The sequence below is a fragment of the Cantharellus anzutake genome, assembly GCF_015039405.1.
Source record: "Cantharellus anzutake strain C23 chromosome Unknown EI90scaffold_113, whole genome shotgun sequence".
NCBI classification, from domain to species: domain Eukaryota; kingdom Fungi; phylum Basidiomycota; class Agaricomycetes; order Cantharellales; family Hydnaceae; genus Cantharellus; species Cantharellus anzutake.
Window position 1 is genome coordinate 241963 of NW_024067063.1, and position 23144 is coordinate 265106.

Below are 23144 nucleotides of genomic sequence, written 5' to 3' on the forward strand. Positions count from 1 at the left end.
ACTTCCCCTGATATCGTCCAACAGAGGCTCAAGAGAAGGTGCCCCTGAAGGTCGGTGACCCTGCAATGATTTGGCTTTCTTCGGTAAATTTTCCATAATTTTCTCAGCAAGTGGCAGCGGTTGAGCAAGACTGAACAGTTCAACACATTGCTGGATCGTGAAGTAGGTGCACAGCCTTGACATCCTCTAATTCCCACACAACAAGCGCCCCTTCTGTCAGTCAGTACAAGAGGCCAGAATGCATGCGTTCAGGATAACTCAACACATTGCAACTCGGGTTTCATGGACGGACAGCTAATGAATGGGGAATCATCATCAATGACGTTATTCTCTGTACAGACTGGAATACCAGGCCTGTCCACTGACATCGATCAATTTGGCAACTCCGAAGTGTGATAGAAACGAGGCAGCCAGATGTTGGGGTGGGAGAGCGACCAGGTTTGTCAGGAGCAGGAAGTAGGAGACAATCATCGACAGACCTGGGGCGATCTTGCTCCTAATCACCACACCGTCCACAGCCACTATTACTCTTCGACCACCGGCCCGGGAGTCTTCAAGCTTCATATGAAAGATCCCTCGCAAGGACTCTCCAATAACAAAGGCTTGGAAGTACCACGAACAGCATGCAAGCTTTCCATACTCGGAAGAAGCTCCGTGCCAGACGCGCGTTGGAGTGTCTGCAATAGACTCGCAAAGTGTTCGTGACACCAGCAAGAGTATCTTATGTGAAATAACTGCAACCGGAGTAGGGAAGGTAGCGTGAAGGAGAATGTTAAAAGATGGTTATATATAAACCCTCTGCACCACAAGCCACTCCGGATGTCGGCACAGAGAATGCGATGAATTCCAGAGGAATCGGAAGTTTGAGCAGACTGATCCATCCGAACGGGTTCCAGGTCCAAGCGCACAAGACAACACAGAGCCAACATTCGGAGAATGGTATTTGAAACAGACTAAGACAGTTAGAAACCACTATTTGCCTGTGCACCGGTCCCATGGCTGGACTGTAAGTTTGCATGGACGGACTATTGATACCAAGGACATCCCGAGTATTAACATTTGAGTCATTCTCACCCACCAAGGGGACAGAGCCCTGGCGCCAGGTCAATGATTCCGATCATTAGCATCGAGCTTAAAGGACACCTTGACGCGACATTTGATGTGTAGAGCTGCCAGATTCTGAGAAGATGGCCCCGAGACTCACCGAATCGGCAGTCTTTTTTCCTTCGATAACTTCAAACCCGGTTGCCAGGGTGTGGGCGAACCTAGATAGCGCGTGCAAGTGGGCAGGACTCGGGCCACACGCACGCACAGATGGATATGCTAGTGCTGATGTCTGAGATGGATCCCAACCGTTCTTCCAGCTCTGAACAAGCATGCGAAATGGCATAAATGTCAGCGATGCGAAACCCATGATTTCGGGACGGTCCAGCTGGTTTGTGAGCCGCCTGGGGCTCATGAGTGACAATGTAGATTGAGCCCCTCGTATTGGAGACAGGACCGGAGCACGGCCTACTAGTGAGTAAAATAAAACCAAGAACATGGCAGACGCAGGAATCTACGAGCTCCTTTAAATTAGGGTCGACATCCGGAACAAAAGCACACAAAGGGGCTAGACCCATGTATATTTTCAGAGGTTGAAACAGCGTTAGCTGAGCAACTGCTGCCATTGCACAAGACCCGGGCTGTTGTCTTCTTCACAAGATGGTCAGTTGTAGGAAACACTTGATAGCTTCAAACTCGTGGCAATTGCCTAGCCACAGTAACATCATCACGCCGCAATATCATATAGCCTTATATAGATACGTTCAAACAGCAATATTTCATGAGCAAAATGTTCCATAACGCGCCTTTTGAAGTGACCGGCCCCCCGTTTGCGAGCATGAAGAGCATCTCCAAATGGAGTATCCTACGAGCAGCTGGTTAGGAGTATGCAGGGATACGTAGGGTGGGCGTGAAGCCTGGAGCTGGGAGTCCGACGCTAATATATTTCCCAGGCGACTCCGGTTCCGAAAAGGGCATTGACCTTCCGTGAGCGCGATATCGTGAAATACCATATTTGTGCGCGCAGGCCGACCCAACACGAATCATTGAGAATATCAATTTGAAGTGACGAGGTACGAGTCAGAGCCGTACACAGACTTGATCAGCTAAAAACCCACCTTGGCACCCGCCAACGACGGCTGAAGGGACGCCACCATTAACGGCGCTTGCCGAGCCGACAGAACCGCGGATGAACGTTTCCGCGGTGGGATAGTATGTATTTTGTTGGTGGTCTTTGGGGTATTGTCATTGGAGGTACTCAGGGACCAGCTTAGCATCGCTCCCTTGATCGACCATGGATTGCATTTCGCATTGAACCCGTCAAATCTCATATATTCGAAGTGAGGCTGTCACGACTATTCCCCAATGTTCACTCAATTGGCGGAGCTCCTTCGATGAGAATGCTTAAAGAAGATGTATGGCGGCTTGATGCGCTTAGTCATCCGTCCCTACCGCACCTAGACAAGCCATCATGTCTGCAACAGCGTATGAGCATACTTCCAAGGTCGAAGTGGTCATCGAACGACGTAATGCCCATCTCCTTACTCGTGATGAAGAAACACTTGCAAAGCTTGGATATAAGCAAGAGTTCAGGCGTGCCTTCACCATGTTTGAGACATTCGGGCTCGTTTTTTCCATCATTGGGCTATTTCCAAGTATCGCCTCTGTCTTGGTCTATGCGATTCCAAATGGTGGTGCGGTGTCGATGGTGTGGGGGTGGCTCGTCGCTTCGCTGCTCCTGATGACAATTGCGCTGGCTATGGCTGAGCTGGCAAGCGCAGCTCCCACCTCTGGCGGTGTGAGTTCTTGCTCCTAACGCATAAACCATAATACTAGTAGCACCGGATTTTCCAACAATTGCTTACCTGGGGATTCACTACAGCTTTATTTCTGGGCTCATCACTACGCCTCTCCTAAATGGAGAAACTTGTTTGCTTGGATTGTCGGCTGTACGTGTCTTATCTTTCCCCCAACACAAGGGTTCCTCGTTCGCTGACAATAGTTGTTCCCGAACAGATGCTAATACAGTTGGTACCATAGCCAGCGTGGCGTCAATTGACTGGGGTTGTGCCGTCCAAATTATGGCGGCTGCGACAATCGGTTCGCCTCACTTATCTTTCTCGCCTACGACAAGTCAGACCTTGTGGGTGATCCGTATTCCGTATTTCTGAGCTAGTGACGCTTAGTTTCCCAGTGCTGTGTATCTTGCTATCGTTCTGTCTCACGCTGTTGTCTGCTGGTCGGTTTCAATTTCTCTTATCCTTACCGTCCACCGTTGCAACTCAATGGAACATTTTTCCGAAAGTCTTGGAACAGCGGTGCTAGCTCGCCTACAGAATATTTATACGTTTCTCAATATTGCGTAGGTCTTCTCAGTTGGTCAGCCCGACAATGTCAACTTATCCTTCATCATCGACAGTCTCTGTTTGGCAATCATCATTGTCATTCCTGCCGTGACTCCAAAGGAATATCACAATACCGCATCGTACGCCCTAGGCAACTTCACGAATCGTACGTAATTGGTTCTGCGCCTGTGCCATAATCGGAACCATGTCACTTATCAGTTCTCTGTATATCCCAGTGAACGGCTGGCCAAATGGCTTTGCTTTCTTCCTTTCATGGATGTCACCTGTTTGGACAATCTGTATGTGCTACTTTAGAAGGCCCAACGCTCCGTAGTACGATAAATCACTTGCAGGTTCGTTCGATTCCAGTGTGCACATTAGCGAAGAAGCGTTAAGTCGAAACAACTCTGCTCTCTAACTCGTACCCACATGTTTTGATCCATAGAACAAACGCAGCAACCGCCGTACCTTGGAGTATCGTCCTCGCCACCGGTGTTGGTGGCATCCTCGGCGCTGCAATCCTCATCGTCCTCAGTTTCTTCATGGGTACGGACATGGAATCCATTGTGAACAATCCAATAGGCCAACCAATGGCGACCATTTTATTTAACTCGCTGGGAAGGAAGGCTACGCTTTCCCTCTGGGCGATTGTGGTTATTGTACAGTATATGATGGGAAGCAGTATGGTAAGCATTAGCATGATCGGAAAGTGAACCTTTTCTCATTTGAAGGGTAAATGTCCAGCTTTTGGCTTCTTCGCGTCAGGCTTTTGCATTCTCTCGAGATGGGGCTCTCCCCTTCTCCAGGTATCTCTATCGGATGAATTCATTCACCGGGACACCAGTAAACAGTAGGATTTCCGACCCTGATTGAACCATCGATTCTGTGATCTGATTCATCTCCTTCTAGCCGTTTGGTTCTCGGCCATTGGAGCGGCTCTCCTGGGGTTACTTTCGTTTGCGGGTCCTGCCGCCATTAGCGCCATTTTTTCCATCTCTGTGATGGGGCTCTATATCGCGGTGAGTTGTTATCGCTTTTTTGAGACAATGCGACCGACTGTTCGACTAACTACTCACCGTTCAACCATCCCATCAGTACTCGGTTCCGATTATGTGCCGATTCGCTTTCCGCGGTTCGGCGAACAGGTTCGAGCCGGGTCCATTTTACTTGGGCAGATGGGTTAGTTTATTCAGTCCAATACCCTACTTGCCCATTATCCTTTACCGCTTTCGTCATCAGGGCCTCCCGATAGCCATTGTCGCTGTACACTTCATGGCGTTCATCAATGTCATCTTCCTTTTCCCAAGCACGCCTCACCCAGGTGCCAATGACATGAACTATTGTAAGTTTATACTCCCCTTTTCCGCCCCTCCGTGGCCCTAATATGAAACACGATAACAAAAATAGCCATTGTCGTGATGGGAAGTGTTCTGATCTTTTCCCTGACATGGTACTACTTCCCAGTGTACGGTGGCGTGAACTGGTTTCGAGGACCAATACCCACTATAAATCCCCAATACATCGGCAGTGAAGAGGGAAATTCGGACACCAGGCAATCTGATGTTGCCTTAGAGAAGAAAGTCGACACATGAGTGCGAGTACACAATGAATCCGTCTAGAAGCGAATCTTTAGGTTGCTATCCTATTTGGAGCTCAAGCTGCTTAGTTCTTTGCGGTCATGTCGTTTTCCCAGGAAGTTCGACTCGACATTTAGGCCACATCCCTCCGTCCGCTGCATCCGTAGTGCTTTCCCTTGTATTATTTTACCCATCTCGCTACTCCGAGATTCCTCCTTTCCAAGGCTTTCGCCGTCTATTTGGATTTGACTGCCCCAAAAATTACTGACCCCCAACCAAGATGAGTGACACTTCAGGGTAGCTTTCGAAGTTGCTTCCAACGAATGCTCAGCCTGATAGCCTCTTTGAGAGAACCCTGGGAAACCCTGTTATTGGGTGCTTGGCACCTAAATGACCATTCTCCCTATATCGAATATCTCATAGCCATGTATGTTTACATGAGGATGAAACGGAGTCCCCCGGAAAGATTCTCCAACCAGTGAGGGCGAGTCGGAAGTGCAACGAACAACACGCTTCCCCTACTAGCCGCAGCTCTGTGGCACGCGCGTTGGAGTGTCATGCGGTCGATAGGCTCGCAAGGGGTGTTGGTGGCACCATAAAGAGTACTTATCTTATGCTAGAAGTAGGCAAAGGTGCCACGAAGGGCAATGTGAGGGGGGCTAATATATGTGCCTCTTCCCCTTTCATGTCTACAATCCACTCCGGATTTCAGCACGGAGAATGCGATGAATGCTACCGGCTTTGATGAAGCTTTGGGCAGCTTCCATCCGGGTGACTTCCAGTTATCAGGAACGCCAGTTTTGAACGCTCGACATTATGAAAAGCCCACGGATCCAAGTATACAAGATGACACCGAGCTAACATTCGGAAGACAATATTTGAATCACATTGAACCAATTAAAAACCACACCAGTGCAGCCAACTCGTACATTTGCGTGTACACCGGTCCCATGGCTGAACGGTAGGGCTGGACGGTGGGCCATTGAGACCAGGTCCCTCCAAGACAGATGTCCCCGATAGTGACTCGGTGACGACAAGGACGTCCCGAGTATTAACGTAGACTTCGTACTCGCCCACCAAGGGAACAGACCCCTGGCGCCAAGCACCAACAGTTCGGGACTGATTCCAATCATTGGCATCGAGCTTGAAATGAGCCTTGATGCGGTATCTGATGCGCTTGCGATAGAGATAAGCGGATGAATATGCATTGACTTGAACTGGGATGTCATGAGTTGTTGGGGATCTGTTGTTCAATGTCGTGTCGATGGTTGAATGTCCCGTAGAGATGCCAGTTTCTGAGAAGATGGTCCCGAGGCTCACCGAATCGGCAGTCTTCTTTCCTTCGATGACTTCGAACCCAGTTGCCAGGGTGTGTGTGAACCTAGATAGCACAGGTAAGTGGACAGAACTGCGTCACACGGGACATAGGTACTGACGACTGAAGTGAGTCCTGATCGTTCTTCCAGCTTTGAACAAGTACCCATTCATGCGAAATGGCATAAACGTCGGCGACACGATACAGGGTTTCGGGAGGATCTCGCTGGTTGTAAATCTGGTATTCATGAGTGCCAATGTAGATTGGGGCACTCGCATTGGAAATGCGACAGGGGCGCGCCCTATTGGCCAAAGGACTCAAAGTGAGATTTGGCCAAGAACATACTGATCGCAGGGATTTACGTGCTGCCTTTAAGCTCCGCGTGCGCTCGACATACGGAGCAAAAGCATACGAAGGGACGAGGATCTACTAAAGCCATGGGGATTCCTGCAGTGGTCGAAACAGTACTGTCAGTTGAGGCATCACTAGCATTACAAAGGCCCGAATTGTTGGCTTCCTCACAAGGTGATTGATTGGCGGGGAACTTGAGTCCCGGCTGAGAAAACACTTGATAGCTTAAACTTGCCGCGAGTGTGACAGGCACCATCGCACCGCAACGTCATGTGGCCTTATCAGCTGGATAATCAGAATGGCAATATTATTGATAGCGCTCTGTTGTTGTGAGTCAACTTAGGCGCTCAGCGGCAACACTCGAGTGATAACGAGAGACAAAGGTAAGGCTGTATTATCATTCCATTAGTATCATTGTGACGTTTTATAGTACAGCGGGGCTATCGGGGTGAACGATTGGTGAACGACGTACAGACGCGTCGGAGAGGTCCCATGTGGGATGCTACGCATCTGCACTGACATGTTGCCAAAGCGGCATCATGACTTGCAATCCCACACGCTCATTCCAAGTCCAAAGAGTGGGTCCCAGATGTCCTACTGGCGGGCATGAAGAGCATCTTCGAGTGTCCTGTGGGCAGGGCTGGGATCCTACCTAATCAGCGACGCATTGGGGGGTTTCAATACCACTTAGTGGCTTGGAAACAGCGAGAGAATCCCGAGTATTACGTACACACCGAGTAAAGGAGTGGAGCCAAGTACCTACGGTTCGCCAATCGTTGGTAGAGAGCTAAAAAATGTACATCCATGCATGCGGTATTTGACGTGCTTGCGATAGACATAGGCGGATGCCCATTTGAACTGGGGTGTTTTTGGAGACAGTGCGTTATCTGGTCTGGGGTTGATCGTAGAATGCCCCGTAGTGATGCCAGTATCTGAGAAGATTCTCTCGAGGCTTATTCCCAATCTTTAGGGTGTGTAGTGGACCTAGACAGTACCGTGAGTCGGGGCCCCAAGTCATGCACGCGCGTAGGGCGAACTGACGTCTGGGATGATTCTGTGACGTTCTGCAAACTCTGCCGGTATCTCTAGGTGCCGACGCGAACTGGCGCCTTCTTTTTTCACATTGAACAGAGTGAGACAGTGAAGCCAAGTGCACATCAATCTCAGGGATTTGCTCCGAGTGCTTCAAGTCTCGCAAGTGCATAGTCTCGACATTTGGAACAAAAGCACATGAAAAGAAAAGGTTTCTACGGAAGTCGAAATGGCATTAATTGAGCAAAATGCTATATACGCACAAGATCTCTTACGCTGGGATGTCGACTTCTCCGATGAAGGCGGGTTAGGGGCTCAACTGCGGCTGAGCGAACACTTGATAACTTTGAACTCCTTCACTACGGGCAGCACGGAGTACTAGTTTGGTACTAGTATGTGTCTTATCAGCCACATGTGAATAGAAAAGATGAGCGGGAAGGTTCAGTGAGTTGCTTGCCCAGGGCAAGACAAAAAACAAAGGGACCACAAGAGCAAGTGGGGTATCCTCCAGGTCATCCTTCCTCCCAGTCAAATCTAGGGTCCGGAGTATATTACACTCCACCAGCGACTCCTTACCCACACATCTGGTCGACCGCGCGCACTGAGAGGAAGTTGCTCCATGTTTGGGCTTGTGCCAACGTACCCACGTAAAGTGATCATCGGGACTAGTATTACACGCTCGACAAAATGAAATCCAGACAGGATAATGCGAATCCATCAACCAGAATACAACGACCGACAGTCACGCATGAACAGTTTTGCTGGGTTAGAAATTATTGGAGTGAAGCCACCCTGTACATTTGCCTGTACATCGGTCCCATGGCTGAACGGAAGGCCTGGCTGGTGGGCCACCGACGCGAGGGTCGTCCAGGAAGGATGCCCCACTTAGTGGCTTGGAAACGATAACACAATCTCGAGTATTGACATATATCTCGTACACGCCGAGTAACGGAGTGGGACCCTGGCGCCAAGCGCCTACAGTTCGGAATTCCCGCCAATCATTGGCATCGAGCTGGAAGTGCACATCTACTCGGTATTTAATGCGCTTACGATAGAGGAAAGCGGACGTATTTGCACCGATTTGAACCGGGATGTCTTCCGATGCCGCGTTATCTGGAGCGGTGTTGATCGTAGAATGCCCCGTAGTGATGCCTGGATCTGAGAAGATTTTCTCGAGACTCATCGAGTCGACAGTTTTATTCCCCTTGATAACATCGACACCGGTCCTCAGGGTGTGGGTGAACCTAGATAGTAGACGTAAGCGAGCACCCAAGCGCCGCACATAGGGTATACTGACGTCTGAGGCATATCTGTGATGTTCTGCAAGCTTTGAAGGAGTATCCATTCATGCGAAAGGGCATAGACGTCAGCGACGCGATACATGCTTTCGGGGGCATCCCGCTGATTGTAGATCTGGTGCCTATGGGTGCCGATGTAGACTGGCGCCCTCGCACTGTAAATGAGACTAGGGATCGTCCTGTTCAACAAAGCTCTCCGTGTCAGATTCAGCCAAGAACACAGTGATCACAGGACTTTACTCAATGTTGACTTCCATGTCTTGACGTTGGAAAACCATTCAGTTCGACCCAGCGGAACCGAAGAGATCCTTACCCATAGGATCCTGCAGGATAGCATTAGTTGGGTAGGCCGATGCACAAGGGGGCCCCTTACAGTCTGCCTTTCTTTCATAAGGTGGACAGTCGGCGAAGAATCTGAGCTGCTGCCAAGAGGAGACTTGAAGGGTTCAAATTCGCCGTAGTACTGTGAAGGGGGTCTGTTCCACCCCATTGAGCCGCCGCGCAGAGATGTCACGTGCCTTGTGCTTCTGGCTGCGCGCAGTACTACTGCTACTGATGCGCAACAAGGCCGCAATTGCATATCGTCTCAGCCACGTGCAGACGTAAAAGTCATTCGAGCTTTCCTGCTTCAATAAAGAAATACCTTCCACTCAGGGGAAGATGTGGATGTGAGGTCTGTGCGTACGCACGCGACGGACGAAGCGTGTGCAGGTTAGAGAGACCCCCTCAAAAGGAAATGCACCCTTTCAGACAGGCCTAGAGACGCGTATGACGCGCTCCAGGCCACCAGTCGACTTCCAAACCTTCTGGGACCGAACCATTGTTGACGCCTGTTTGCACCGGCACCAAGACTCATGACGAACCTTCTCCCACTTGTACTTGCGACAACACCCGAATGGCTCACAATTTTGGGGCTCATTTTCGGGGGATGCTGTAGGTAGGTACCTTTGAATTTTTGTGGCTTGGTCTTCGGGCTGATACCTAATCGTTACATGTAGCAATGCGCTCACTCTGGAATACGCAACATCCCACAACCCGAGGTCAGGATCCCTCATCACCTTCGCTCAATTCGTCCTGGTTTCTCTCTTTGGCTTGAGAAAACGCTTTATTTTTATCGCGCAAAGTCACGATAAGAAAGGCGACTCTAACTCGATGCCACGCGTCTCTCTCATTCAACGAATCAAGCGTGTACGAATCAAACCGCTAGCCGTGCCGCTACGTCGGTGGGCTATACAAGTCATTCTGTACCTGGGGATCTCGCTATTGAATAATTATGCTTTCAAGTATCGCATACCAATGGCAGTCCATATCATTTTCCGAAGTGGTGGACCCGTTGTGAACATGATCATTGGATACGTCCAAAGGAACAAGCGCTACCCTAGACTCCAAGTTGCAGCTGTCGTCCTTGTTTCTGCCGGCATAGCCGCGTGTACGGCACCGGGTGCTCAGGGCACGAAGCCAAGGGTCTCCACGACTTCATCATCTATTCATTCCGATACATACACCGCCGTCGGCGCCATTTCGTCTCACATAGAGTACAGTCTGGGAATAGGGATGCTGGCGCTTGCTCTTGTTCTCTCACAATATCTTGGGTTCTCCCAAGAAGAGACCAATAAACGCTATGGTCGTGGTCATTGGGAAGAAGGAATGTTTTTCCTTCATTTTCTCTCCCTTCCAATGTTCTTTTTCGTACGGGAAGATCTCATAGAGCAAATAAAATTTGCCAACGCAAGCGAGCCTGTCAGGATTTCCGAATCCCTGTATACATTATTTGCCATGCCGATGGATTTTGTTGGGTTCGCCATTGGCGTACAGGGTATTGTGTTGCCGTCATTCACATCTATTCCTTGGCCTCCGTGGCTTCCGACACTTCTTTTACCGCCACTCTCATCCCTAACAATACCCTATTTTTGGGTACCACTCATCCTAAACGTCCTTACTCATACCATATGTGTCTCGGGCGTGAACAGACTCACAGCACGGGTAGACTCATTGACAGTCACCCTCACACTTACCGTGCGGAAGGCTGCCTCACTGATCATCAGTGTTGTTCTGGTTGGAAGAAGCAGAGGGAATATATGGCTTTGGGGTGGATCTACGGCTGTGCTTCTGGGTTCTGTGCTTTATACGTATGGCGGCGACAATAGGCGGCCAAGGGAAGAATTGAAAGCAGAATAATGGTAGTTCGGGATTTGAGTCAACTCACCAGATGACGTCCTTGTTATGTAGGGATTTTCAAGCGTTATACGACTTCGAGCGGTAGCCACGTCTCAATATGTTAACTTGGACGTTGCTGTACATATAGAAGAATAACTATAGGCCATGACCGTTCGGAGAGAATTAATGGGGTTCGACACATCATAGTGAGGATCATGGGGGAAGGGAACACAAAATGATACCCGTGCCCTGGCATGGCCACTCTGCAGATGGAACCGGATCCCCGCTGCCAGAAGCTCAACCTAGCCGTACTGCGACAAGCCAGCTTGAATCGTATTTGAGTTCTGGCTTCGGTTGGGGCTCTGCGCTGCTCAGGCTGCCAGGGTTTGGAGTTGGTCGCAAGCCACGACGAACAACGTTTCCGCGAGTTCGAGCTACTCAAGTTCAGATCTGAAGGTACAGAAAACTATTTAAGTCATATTATGAATGTATGTAAGCAAATGGGTGCCCCCGCGACTAGCCAGCGATGTGACGACAGATACAATGACTAAAGTATTCAGTTAAGAGGTTGGTCGTTTACTGGTCGGAGAAGTCGAAGGCGTCGTTCAAATACTTCTCAATCTCTTTCTTGTGCTGGGACTAAAGAAAACCCATTGCCGTAGGTAAGCAAAGAAGATGGGGGGCTATTTCAAACGAACCTTGCTGCCCGTGGCGACGGAACTAGTTGGATCACGTCCCGCGTAGCGTGGGAACTTGCCCTGGTGATATTCAGTCTTCGTTGTCGCGGTCTGTATGCGAGGGGCAACGTAAGACCATGCGCCAGCGTTCAATGGTTCTTCCTGAGAGTTCAAACATAAGGATAAACAAAGGATGCCTGGCGGAAGGGACTCACCTGACACCAAAGGATATCCGCATTGGGATACCTGTCGAGGTGAGGAGTCAACTAACAAGGACAGCAATTCAGTTCGACTGAAGTGAGTCTAAGGAAAGAGGCCCACGAGGTCGTAAGGGAAGGGCGAGATTTGTTCAAGACGACTGATAGCAACGTCCTTGATACCGCGATCCTGACGTCCCTTCAACAAAGCATAGTAAGTTTGGCCTGACACGGGGGGGGCAATGCATCAGCATCATTTGTCCCTAGTCTGCAACTGTGGCGCTTACCAGTGCAGAGGATATGACGCCTGATCTCCTCAGGGGGTACGAGCTGATCTTCGTATGGCTCGGGCAAGTAGCGCTGGAAGATGGTATCTCCCATCATTTCCTCAAGATCCGATTTGGCGATAGGGTGGCGAAGGAGTTGCTTTGAGAAGAACAAGATAAGCTGAGCCAAATGATCTTAGCAGCTGTATATCGCTCAAGAAAATGAGGAAACCATACTGGCTTGCGGAAGTCACGGTGGTTCTGACGACGAAGCACGTGGAACTGGAGGAGGCAAAGTCAGCTCGGCGTTGACGTGCGGCTACAAACAGTCATCTTACATAGTTAGCCGGAGTACTAGTGGAGAGGAATCAGCTTCGGTCTGGCTCCGGAGCTACTCAACACTCACCTAGGATAAACGATCTGCATATTGCAATCTTGATGTTGCCTCTCAAGCTTCTCCGGTGGTGGGTAGATATGGGGGTGATCGTCTACAAGTTGCAAGAACCTCTCGATCCTTGCACTTGAATGTTCTGGGCCTTGGCCGTCAAACCCATGAGGCAAATTCATCACAAGTCCAGTACGTTGCAACCATTTCTTCTCCCCAGAAGCAATGAACTGATCAATGATACATTGAGCGTTGTTCGCAAAGTCGCCGAACTGAGCCTCCCATATGGTGAGTGAGTTGGGTGAGACGAGAGAATAGCCGAGTTCAAATCCGAGACAGCCGTATTCTGAGAGTGACGAGTTGCAGACACTGAACTTGGCCTGACCACCGCCGAGGTTGTTGAGTGGAATGTACTGAACTTCGTTCTCCTGGTCATGAATGATAGCATGTCTCTGCGAGAAGGTGCCACGCTCAACGTCCTGGCCCGAGAGACGGACATCACACTTCTCAAGTACCAACGATCCGATTGCCAATGCCTCAGCAGTGGCCCAATCAATGCCTTTCCCTTCGCTCACTGTCTTTCCGCGGTTGCTTAAAACACGAGCAAGATTACGATGAGGTGTGAAGCCTCTGGGATAGCTGGAAATAGCATCGCCAATATGCCGCAACGTCTCGGCAGCGACACCTGTGGGTTTGTGGGGTAGGATGTTTTCCGCCAGCTCAACAGGGCTTGGGAAGTTCGGCCAAGCAGAAGACAACCACTCCTTCGGACTCGGCTGGTAATCCTTTGCGGCAGCACTGGCTTTTTCAAGCATACCCCAAACCCACTTCTTGTGGGCAGCGATCTCCTCCTCGGTGAAAACTTTAGTATCGATGAGTTTTTTCATGTACTTATTGAGGGGGGTGACCTGCTTCTCAATAGCTCTGTACATTCTTGGCTGCGTGAACATCGGCTGATCGGTCTCATTGTGGCCATAGCGACGATAGCAGACGATGTCAATGACTACGTTCTTCTTGAACTTGGCGCGATAATCCGCGGCGAGTTGGCAGACAAAGGTAAGAGCTTCGACATCGTCCCCATTCACGTGAAAAATGGGTGCGTCGATCGCTTTTGCGAGATCGCTAGGATAAGGCGTCGAACGAGAGAAACGAGGATCAGTCGTGAAACCAATCTGATTGTTCACGATGAGGTGGATTGCACCGCCAGTGCCGTAAGCAGGGAGATTGTGCATGCCCATCGTCTCATATACGACGCCTTGACCCGCAAAAGCTGCGTCACCGTGAAGCAGAACGCCCATAGCAACATTATGTTGCTTCTCGTCGCTCTCGAAGTGCTGGACGGCTCGAGTTTTTCCAAGAACGACAGGATACTCGGCTTCAAGGTGAGAAGGATTGGCAACAAGTGAGAGGGCTACCTTCTTTCCAGACGGTGTAGGGCGTACATAATTCGCTCCAAGATCTGTGGAATAATCAAAATCCTTTCCCACAATAGAAAACTCGATCTGGGACTCACGATATTTGACATCGCCACCCGCATCCTCCTCCGCGCCCGTGAATTCGTTCAAAATAGCCTCGATGGGTTTCCGAATAACGTTTGCCAACACGTTTAGACGCCCACGATGCGGCATACCAATAACGATGCTCTTGATTCCATGCTCGACACTCCGGTCGATGAGTGCCTTCATGCCAGGAATAAGGACTTCACAACCCTCCAAACCAAATCGTTTTTCGGTGGGGAATTTGCTTGCGATGAACTGTTCGAAAAGTTCAGACCACATGAGCCTGTCAAGTATCATACGGGTCTCGTCCACGGTATAATTCCATGGTCGAGGAATCTCAACGCGCTCTCGTATCCAGTCGCACTGGTCTTTGTCAGGAATGTGGATGTACTGAACACCTATGTGGCCGCCTAGATAGGGATCGAAGGCTTAAGCGAAACATCCTTGGCTTGGGGCTGAAAACATACAATATATTCGCTTGCACTGATCAATAATTTCGCGCAACGTCATGGACGAACGGCCGTCTGTAGCGAAATGAGGCAGGATACCAGGACCAAGATTGAATGATTTGTCAAGATCACGCTCGGTCCAACCATAATGGCTTAATTCCAACTCTTGGGGCCGAATATTTTGCAAGTCTGCATCGAGTACACCGAGGGGATCTAACTCTGCGACATGGTGCCCACGAACTTGGTACGCCCTAACCAAAAGTTGAACCTAGAAGATTAAATCCGCGCATCAATGACGTTTGCGCCGACTCTTTCCGAGAATAGAAAAATGCAGCAAATGTAGCGCTTCGGGGGCTCACCTTGAGATGGTCTGTTAGCTGTTGTGCACCGCCCTGGATATGCAGTGTAGGTGCTCCCCCAGTCTCAAGAGGGACATCAAGCAAACTGGGTGGTGGGGTAAATGCCTGAGGGCTGGGCAAACCGTTCTCTAGACCTGAGAAATATACGTCCCAGGAGGCATGCACACTCGATGGATCCTGTCTCCACCTCCTGTACATCTCTTCTGCGTAATAGGCGTTATTCCCGGTTGCGAACACATCGTTCGGAGAAGGCGATGGAGCTGCTGTGGCGTAGGACGAGTGCGATGGGAAGAAAAGTGTTGAGGCGGTTGCTCTAGTAGGAGTTCCAGCAGCGCATTTCCGTGCGGCTTTGATTAGGTACGGAGTTAGTTGCTTCCCGAGCATGTTGAGTAACCGCCAAAGTCCAACGCAAAAAGGAGCCCAGACAAAGGTCTGGGAGCGAAGATTGCCACGGTTTGATTATGTAAGAAATCTCTTCCGGCATTTTAACGAAAGCAGCACAGTTTTAGCCGTGCCAGTCGACCATCATAATAAAGGGTTAGCCCAGGGTAGAATGTTGGCTAGGAACTCTGTGGCCAGGAACGTGTTCAAAGCGACGCGATCGGCTGGCTCGCGGGTCATCTTGCGGTCTCGCATCACCACGTCTGTAACAAGGGCTGACCCTCCGGATTCTCAAGGAATACCCCCTCCCCTTAGGGGCACCAGAATCGTTGACCTCACTCGTGTGTTAGCCGGTCCGACTGCAACAATGCTACTTGCCGATCTCGGGTGAGGTTTATTATCGATGTTATGTGGATAATAATTTATTGTTAAACTTCTCTTACAATGCTCTGTCGCACTGATGTCTTGACGGACTCAAGGGCCGACGTTATCAAAATAGAAGAGGTCAAGTGTGGGGATGACACTCGTGAGTGGTTTCTGGTTATTCACGCTTGATTTATTGGGTTAAACGTGATTAGGGTCGTGGTTCCCGCCTTCAGCTGCTCTTCTGCCTGCAGAATCCCAACCCCCGAATACATCTCATCTTCCACCTGAATCGACCTATTTCCTCTCCGTGAATCGAAATAAGCGCTCCTGCACTATTAACTTTAAGCATCCCGATGGCCTTTCGGTTCTTTACGACCTCATAAAAACCGCGGATGTTTTGGTGGAAAATTTCATCCCAGGTAAGCTGGCTGAGATTGGGTTGGGATGGGAGGATTGCAAACGAATTAATGACAGGTTGATCTATGCCTCTATTTCCGGTAAGTACTGGTCGTTCTTGCTTTCCATTGTCCGAAGTGGTGTAATCAATCCCAGGCTATGGACAGACCGGACCCTACGCTAAGAACGCAGGATACGACGTCGTCATAGAAGCGGAGGCTGGCCTCATGCACATGTGCGTTACTTCGATCTCCCAGAATGTGGGTTATCCCAGGTGTGGAACTGAACGAAGGTGGCCACTGCGACAGAACAGGTGAACCGGATGGTATGCCCAACAAAGTGGGCGTGGCAGTCACCGACATCTCCACAGGCCTGTTTGCCCATGGCGCCATACTTGCTGCATTACTCTCCCGCCAGCAAACCGGGAAAGGTGTCTGGATAGATTGCAATCTGTTCGAGACGCAGATATCAGGTTTAGCCAATGTAGCCTCTGCTTACCTCATAGCGAGCAAAGAAGGCGGCCGGCACGGCACGTCCCACCCCTCCATCGTTCCGTACCAGGTGTTCCCATGCAAGGATGGCTATCTCATGATTGGCGCAGGAAATGACCGACAAGTAGGTGCTGCATATCATCAATTCTTTCCAACCATCGCCCATAGTGCTGAAAGGGCACGTTAGTTCACCAAGCTTGCGGAGAATGTGCTGAATCTCCACGAGCTCACGACTGATCCACGCTTTGCTTCTAACTCCTCACGCGTGGCTCACCAGGAAGAACTTGTTAAAATCATCACAGACGCATTCATGAAACATAACACAGACCATTGGCTGAGAGCATTTCAGGGTCAAGGGTATGTCCATTCTCCCGCCTTACATATGCTACACGCTGCGTTCTTTTGATGAAATTGACGATTGGGTCTGTGCATTTTCTAGAATACCGTTTGGCCCGATCAACAACATCAGCCAAACATTTTCCCACCCCCAAGCCATCGCTCGGAGGGTCACGGTCGAGGTTGACGTGAGTTTCTATGCTAGTTGTGAACCTTGTGCGTATTCTTGCTGACAAGTTCTGAGCAGCATCCGAGAGCAGGAAAACTGAAGCTTACCGCGCCACCTGTTTCGTATAACGGAAAAAAAATGCCTGTTAGAACACCTCCACCGTATCTGTCGGAACATACAGAAGAGGTACGGCATGCCGTTTCTGCGTTGATGCGATGGATATACTGACCGTCCTAACAGGTGCTCACAAGAGATCTGGGGTACTCGAAGGAAAGGTTCAATGAGTTACGAAGGCTTGGAGTTGTGTAGTTATCGTACTGAACATGGCATGAGTTCCTGGGTTGAAGCAGCCTCCAATGAAGGATGTCAGAGCGAACTATGAAAACAGCGCCAGCGAACACTCGTCGTCAGCATGCTTTGATTAATATTTCAAACATGGTTCATTCCAGTCTGAGTCGGGGCCCCACTCGATCACAACCAAAGCACGTACAAGTGAAGTACTTTGGATACGGATATTGTTTATAACTTATACTGTAGAATTTGATCAATTTTCCCGGTGGACTGATTCATTTTGACTTCTCCTCGATTGCGGCAGGCAAGGTCTGCGTTGCCTTGCCCAACCTTCGAGAGATCATGCACAGTAATGACCCTCAAACTCGACCGAACCCTCTCTGTGATTTTGGTCGAAGGTCAAAGACTCGATTTTGATGCTATCCCCAAGGGGTGGCGAATCGCATGCTTGTATGGTTCATCGAGCTTGCTGACACCGCCAATTGAGTTGACGTGATCAACGTATTGGGTGAGGTCTTGCAAGTCTCCGCCATGAAGCGGAGGTGGTCTGAAAGAAGATGTAAACATCACCGGCAAGTGATCAGACACCGATAACACACCTTTGCGTCCGTCTGATGGATCGGACGAAGTTCTGGACGTAATATCAATGTTGTGACGCACGGGCAGGAGCTCACTTCCCCGCATCACAACAGAATTAGAGCCACGGCAACCCTAACGGAGCGGGTTCGAGTGGCTCCTCGTTCTGACACTTCTCGTACCCTGGAATTCTCTTCGTCGCTTCATCTACCACCTCCGCCTACCTCTTTAGCTCCTACGCCAAAGGCGCTGCATGCCCGGACAGCGATGTCGACATCGCGTCCCGGCCTCTGCTGTTACAAGCTCACAGACCTCGGTAGTGTCCATATGTGCCTCAAGAGCGCGCTCAATAGGAAGGCCGAGGCGTACTGGATGCCAATTGACCTTCGACGTGAGACTGCCAATGAACCTATCAATTCCGCGGCATAGCTATAGTTGATGTGCCATGACTACTCCAGCAGCTTACCCTCCTCAATGTGCAACAAGACAAGGGGGATCACAAGGCTGGTAGCTGCCTAGATCGCAATAGGAATCGGGAAATCTTCATCGGCACCGTGCACAGCCACAGGACGCGACTAAGCAAATAGTGCCAAACATTGTTCAACTCTCTGTCCTACACGCGACTGTTGTTTTCCAAGCGCAAGCATAATGGCGAGCGTGAACCATGTTACCCAAAAAATGTCTGAGATGGACATTGGTCAGGCCCCTACAAAACCCGGCTTTACTCGGGTATCCCGGACAGACTTGAACACTTTTGGGTCAAGCGTTAGAGTGGCTCCACGAGTTCCTGCCAAGGTGAAGCCGGCGACCAAGACAGTGAAGCCAATGGGCTCCTCAAGTTCCCTTACTACAAGCACTCATTTAAGTGGGAATCGACCCCCATTAGCGAAGCTGCAACAGCAGTCTTCCACAGCTTCGCTGCACAATGGCCCCACATCCACCAAAATGCCAGCGCCTTCCGCCTCATCTCAGTCAGATGTTGATATCGGTAGATATGATGGAGGTTTTGAAAGGGACAATGAACGAAGGGGGAGTACTGTGTCCGGTGAAGCCTCGGCGATGCTCAACCTAGACTCTTCAACAAGCCAGTAAGTTGCTTCGGCGTGTTAATCTCAACAATAGCATTGATTCCCCGCAGATCACATCCCACCCGCGTGTGGAGGTTAAATTCCTTCGAAATTGGTCGTCCGCTCGGGAAAGGCAAGTTCGGACGCGTCTACATGGTGCGAACGAAGGAGCCTCCGAAATTCATTCTCGCCCTGAAGTGTCTGTACAAATCCGAACTGGTAGACGGCCGCGTCGAGAAGCAGACACGTCGTGAGATCGAGATTCAGAGGAATCTGCGGCATCCGAACGTCTTGCGTCTTTATGGGTTTTTCCATGATGAGAAGAGGATTTTCTTGATGTTGGAATTCGCGGCAAAGGGAGAACTATACAAGCAACTCGCGAAATTTGGGAGTTTTTCAGAAAAGCGGAGCAGTCGGGCACGTCCATTCCACCACAACTGACATTATCTGACTGATTGTTTGTTTTTAGTACATTGCTCAGATGACAGATGCGTTGCAATATCTGCATAGCAAGCATGTCATACACCGCGATATCAAACCTGAAAACCTTCTCCTCGGCCTTAATGGAGAGCTGAAGATAGGTGACTTCGGTTGGAGTGTTCACGCACCCGGTAATCGGTGCGTCCTCCTCTCATGGCTGCCTTGAGCAGTATTGACATTGCCCCTCAGTCGGACAACATTATGTGGTACTCTCGATTACCTACCTCCCGAAATGGTTGAAGGAAGACCTCACACTGAGAGAGTCGATTACTGGGCGCTTGGCGTCCTCACTTACGAGTTTCTTGTTGGCAATGCGCCCTTCGAGGCAGATGGTGCTTCAGGTATGCGAATCCCCTAAAACAACGTATCCAATTTTTTGAAAGATGCGGTACGATAGCTACATATCGACGGATTGCCACGGTCGACCTGAAGATGCCCAGTCGCATCTCACCGGACGCTTGCGACCTTATCCAACGTGTACGTCCCCAACTCGCTGCCATATTTAAGTCCCGACATACTGATTTCCCGCCAGCTGCTGCGTAAAGAGCCCGAGGACCGACTTGCTCTCAGCGAAGTGGCCAAACACCCTTGGATCATGCGATACCGGCGCTCCAGCAGTTCATTGCAGGGATGAAGTCCTGTTATTCGCAAGTACCAAGCACAGAGGCTCTTCTTTCGCGTTATTAGCATCGCTTGCCTATTTATTTGCTTTCCCCCATTCGTTCCTGGACTCGAGATGGACAATATAAGCCCATTGCGACCCAATTCTCCTAGAGCCATTCCCCCACGCAACTATATGGATAGGTATGTTCCGACAGGCAAACACAGGGATAGGATAGCCTTTGGAATAACTAGGGATGTCCTGTGCTGGTTCTCGTAGGTCTTGTGCAATTTCGGGTGGACTAAAGATGCAAAGGGGAAAAACAACACATAAAGCTTAATTTCAACTGAGACGCAATACCATTAACAATGGGTTGATCCAACAAACTGTACGGACTTGTTTCGTGTTAGCGCACAGTGCTGGTAGAGCACCTCTGATATGCCCAAGGGCCACACCATCACAGCCCCCCACTTGAGCTGTTATTATGGCAGTTTGGAGATTGGCGAGACCGTTCGTTTGGGTGATCCAGGCACCTACATCTGAACCATGCATAAATATTCTCCAATGTACTCAGTGGGGAGCTAGGCACACACGGCAAATGGTGAAACCACCGGTGGTTGACCGTCCGAAATCCTTCGGGCTAGATTCCTAGGCCAGAGTCAAGCCGAAGCGCAATGCCCAAGAATCAAGCCTGTGGACGACTGAATCACTAGAAGCGAACTTTTTTTAATATCACATCAGTTTCGAAAGATGTCCGGGGCCAAGCCCAAGCAGGCCAGCGCAAGTAAGCTAAGAATTGTCCTGGGTCCGGGACGGCGCATTTCGACATTGGCTGGCACCTCCTACCATTGGCTCTACTTGTATAAGCAAGAACACCAAAGGCTCCATATTGAAAGGGTCTAGCTAGGCCAAAACGAAATGAAATCCTTTGGTCAATCCTGCTTTCGAGAAGATAAGGTTGATCGTTCTCCTTGGAACAGCGACTCCATGTGGTTAAAACACATGAAAAACTCGAGGCACTTTCTCTCCAGATTCCTTATGGCCAACTCCCAAAGGATAGATTCGGCTGGTCCCTCGCTATGTAACTCGTCGGGATCGGGCGAAAATAACTTGAGATCTGACGCAATTAAGAGTCTTCGTACGGAGGACTCTTCGCATAGGGAGTTCGGAATAGCTACTCACGGCGAAGAGCCTCTCAAATATCGAGGCCTAACACCAGCCGGAATTCTTTCTTGAATGGCAATTCCGGCAGACGACGCTGAATCCTGGGATGTACGCGGAGCGCATGGATTGTGGAGGTAGTGGCTGATGGCTGCTGCTAAGGAGATCGACTCCCTCAGAAGTACGTCTATTCCAATAGAGGCTGGTAACCTGCCTAAGATAGACCTCAGATAGAGCATCTCAGAAGGACGGGCACCGGAACTGACCGATGCACCGCCACCAGCACTGAAAAACGTATAAAACCGCTCGACAACAAATTTGTTGCCGGCCTTAGCCCCTTGAGATCTCCAAGACAACTTCTTGCCTGTACATATCATCCTACACTATCAGACGCTGTATGTTTCAATACCTCCTGGGAGGGGAGTCCGCGCTGGCCATTCGAAAGGAGAGAGGAGCGTCAGCCTCGGGCGAACGCGCGAGATGAGTGTTTGACACCGATTTTTCTTTTCTCCCATTTTGTCGGCAACCATTGCACCTTTCTTTGAATCCTTCCTTGTCTGATTTCTGTTTGTTTGATTTCTTTTGGTTTCTTTTTTTTTTTTTCTCATGCATGGAAACGAGAACTCCCGGGATCCAGCTCTCATTCCCAAGCAGGGTCCCGACATTACACTCATGCAAGAATGATGTTGCCTTTCCCGATGCTAGAGCTTCGTTGCTCATTCTCCTGCGACGGTAGTGTAATTTTTTCGGGTACATCATAGTACTCAGCTTTTTTCGTCCCAATCGATCAATCTCCTCCACGCTGTATCTCCATATTGTTTCCTCTTCAAGACTCATGGCACTAATATATATCTATATCCCCAGTGCGCGTTTGACAATCATTGAACCGTCGAGAATCTCTATGCCTCTTGGATCGTTATTTTTTTTTTCGTGCTTGTCGTTTTCTTTTGTGAACCCTCGCTAACAGCACGGCATGCATTATTTGACAACTGCAGGGTTTTGCTCGACTGAAGCTTGGGCCCTATGGTTACCGTGCAAGAACAGATATTGTTCCCTCACGTCAAGCTCCGTTGCGCCTCTCGCATTGGTTGTTGAAATACCCCGGGAAACATTATTTACCTCTCCCATCTTTCCATCTTTCTTTGTGCCGTGTTTCCATACTGTTACGCTTTCGGTAGTGAGATAGGATCAGTTACATGCACATAAAATATATATGTATTGGAGTTTTGTCGGTCGTATGATGTTTGGTGCCGAACCTTCAGTTGGTTGATTCAGCTCCAGTAACTTTGTGAGCTGCTGACAATGTCAAGATGAGGTGAGAGTGTGTTTGACGTTCAATTTGGTGGGCGCGATAGTCATGATGGATCCAGGCATGCCAGGGATCCTGCTTTCGTGCCCGCTTGTGTCGCCTGTACCGATGGCAAATCAGAAGTCGCATACCTGGAGAGCGCAAGCAGTCAAGTTGTTTCACTAACATGAGATACGTGGAATAGCTTAGCTAGATTGGGAGTGCATGACATACACATTTAAGCTCTTTCCCAATGTGAAACCTCAGCTTTTTCATGAGCGTGTTTGATCTACTCGTGCGCTGTCACATCGATTGAAGTGAGACTTCATTACTATCACCGCCAAATAGCCACAACAACCCCAATCTCATTACTTTTGTGAAACTAGGCTCAAGGCTTACCATATACCAGCCCAAGAGCGTATAGCCGTGGCAAGTGTATCATTCTCTCTGGTGAGGTGTCGATTGGACGCTTCATTCAAATCAGAGTTTATGTGCACAAGCTCCACTCAAAGTCGCCGCTAGCACCACGGTCCGGCGATCATGGCGTGCAAGGATATCCGGGTGTCAGTCTGCCAAAGGAGCCATTGACG

The 23144-nt window shown here is 49.7% G+C and overlaps 8 protein-coding genes across 8 annotated transcripts; 4 read left to right on the forward strand and 4 right to left on the reverse strand.

The window, feature by feature from the left end:
- Nucleotides 1-324: 324 nt before the first annotated feature.
- Nucleotides 325-1623, reverse strand: EI90DRAFT_3085820 (uncharacterized protein; the record flags this gene model as incomplete). The annotated part of the gene is given in 5 exon segments (XM_039062162.1): nt 325-734; nt 1201-1323; nt 1411-1424; nt 1436-1544; nt 1556-1623. 3 exon segments carry the CDS (start codon nt 1412-1414, stop codon nt 325-327), a joined length of 537 nt encoding a protein of 178 aa, XP_038909297.1. The 5' UTR covers nt 1415-1424; nt 1436-1544; nt 1556-1623.
- Nucleotides 1624-2089: 466 nt separating this feature from the next.
- On the forward strand, nt 2090-5190 carry EI90DRAFT_3085823 (amino acid/polyamine transporter I). Its single transcript, XM_039062163.1, is given in 18 exon segments — nt 2090-2163; nt 2180-2384; nt 2442-2842; nt 2927-2993; nt 3061-3187; nt 3239-3283; nt 3350-3406; nt 3464-3555; nt 3626-3688; nt 3743-3779; nt 3835-4075; nt 4134-4239; nt 4255-4256; nt 4301-4408; nt 4485-4568; nt 4629-4727; nt 4741-4744; nt 4797-5190. 16 exon segments carry the CDS (start codon nt 2516-2518, stop codon nt 4979-4981), a joined length of 1644 nt encoding a protein of 547 aa, XP_038909298.1. The 5' UTR covers nt 2090-2163; nt 2180-2384; nt 2442-2515; the 3' UTR covers nt 4982-5190.
- Nucleotides 5191-5620: 430 nt separating this feature from the next.
- Nucleotides 5621-6888, reverse strand: EI90DRAFT_3158811 (uncharacterized protein; the record flags this gene model as incomplete). Its single annotated transcript, XM_039066197.1, has 3 exons — nt 5621-6347; nt 6403-6582; nt 6644-6888. 3 exons carry the CDS (start codon nt 6886-6888, stop codon nt 5864-5866), a joined length of 909 nt encoding a protein of 302 aa, XP_038909299.1. The 3' UTR covers nt 5621-5863.
- Nucleotides 6889-8430: 1542 nt separating this feature from the next.
- On the reverse strand, nt 8431-9219 carry EI90DRAFT_3021458 (uncharacterized protein; the record flags this gene model as incomplete). Its single annotated transcript, XM_039057655.1, has 3 exons — nt 8431-8908; nt 8962-9141; nt 9203-9219. The coding sequence occupies 3 exons, from the start codon at nt 9217-9219 to the stop codon at nt 8431-8433; spliced, it is 675 nt and encodes a 224-aa protein (XP_038909300.1).
- A 287-nt stretch (nt 9220-9506) lies between these two features.
- On the forward strand, nt 9507-11140 carry EI90DRAFT_3293582 (UAA transporter; the record flags this gene model as incomplete). The annotated part of the gene is made up of 2 exons (XM_039067389.1): nt 9507-9899; nt 9961-11140. The coding sequence occupies exons 1-2, from the start codon at nt 9817-9819 to the stop codon at nt 11138-11140; spliced, it is 1263 nt and encodes a 420-aa protein (XP_038909301.1). The 5' UTR covers nt 9507-9816.
- A 555-nt stretch (nt 11141-11695) lies between these two features.
- Nucleotides 11696-15335, reverse strand: EI90DRAFT_2943867 (oxoglutarate dehydrogenase; the record flags this gene model as incomplete). Its single annotated transcript, XM_039055305.1, has 11 exons — nt 11696-11758; nt 11818-11958; nt 12012-12062; nt 12118-12218; nt 12281-12440; nt 12497-12541; nt 12598-12613; nt 12666-14103; nt 14158-14553; nt 14611-14860; nt 14952-15335. 11 exons carry the CDS (start codon nt 15333-15335, stop codon nt 11696-11698), a joined length of 3045 nt encoding a protein of 1014 aa, XP_038909302.1.
- Nucleotides 15336-15504: 169 nt separating this feature from the next.
- EI90DRAFT_2979259 (CAIB/BAIF family enzyme) lies at nt 15505-17642 on the forward strand (the record flags this gene model as incomplete). The annotated part of the gene is made up of 9 exons (XM_039055971.1): nt 15505-15719; nt 15812-15858; nt 15911-16195; nt 16251-16329; nt 16403-16709; nt 16773-16942; nt 17025-17109; nt 17169-17276; nt 17331-17642. The coding sequence occupies 9 exons, from the start codon at nt 15505-15507 to the stop codon at nt 17397-17399; spliced, it is 1365 nt and encodes a 454-aa protein (XP_038909303.1). The 3' UTR covers nt 17400-17642.
- Nucleotides 17643-18782: 1140 nt separating this feature from the next.
- EI90DRAFT_3147391 (kinase-like protein) lies at nt 18783-20138 on the forward strand (the record flags this gene model as incomplete). The annotated part of the gene is made up of 6 exons (XM_039065524.1): nt 18783-19045; nt 19096-19441; nt 19494-19642; nt 19694-19845; nt 19902-19981; nt 20037-20138. 6 exons carry the CDS (start codon nt 18783-18785, stop codon nt 20136-20138), a joined length of 1092 nt encoding a protein of 363 aa, XP_038909304.1.
- Between the last annotated feature and the right edge of the window lie 3006 nt (nt 20139-23144).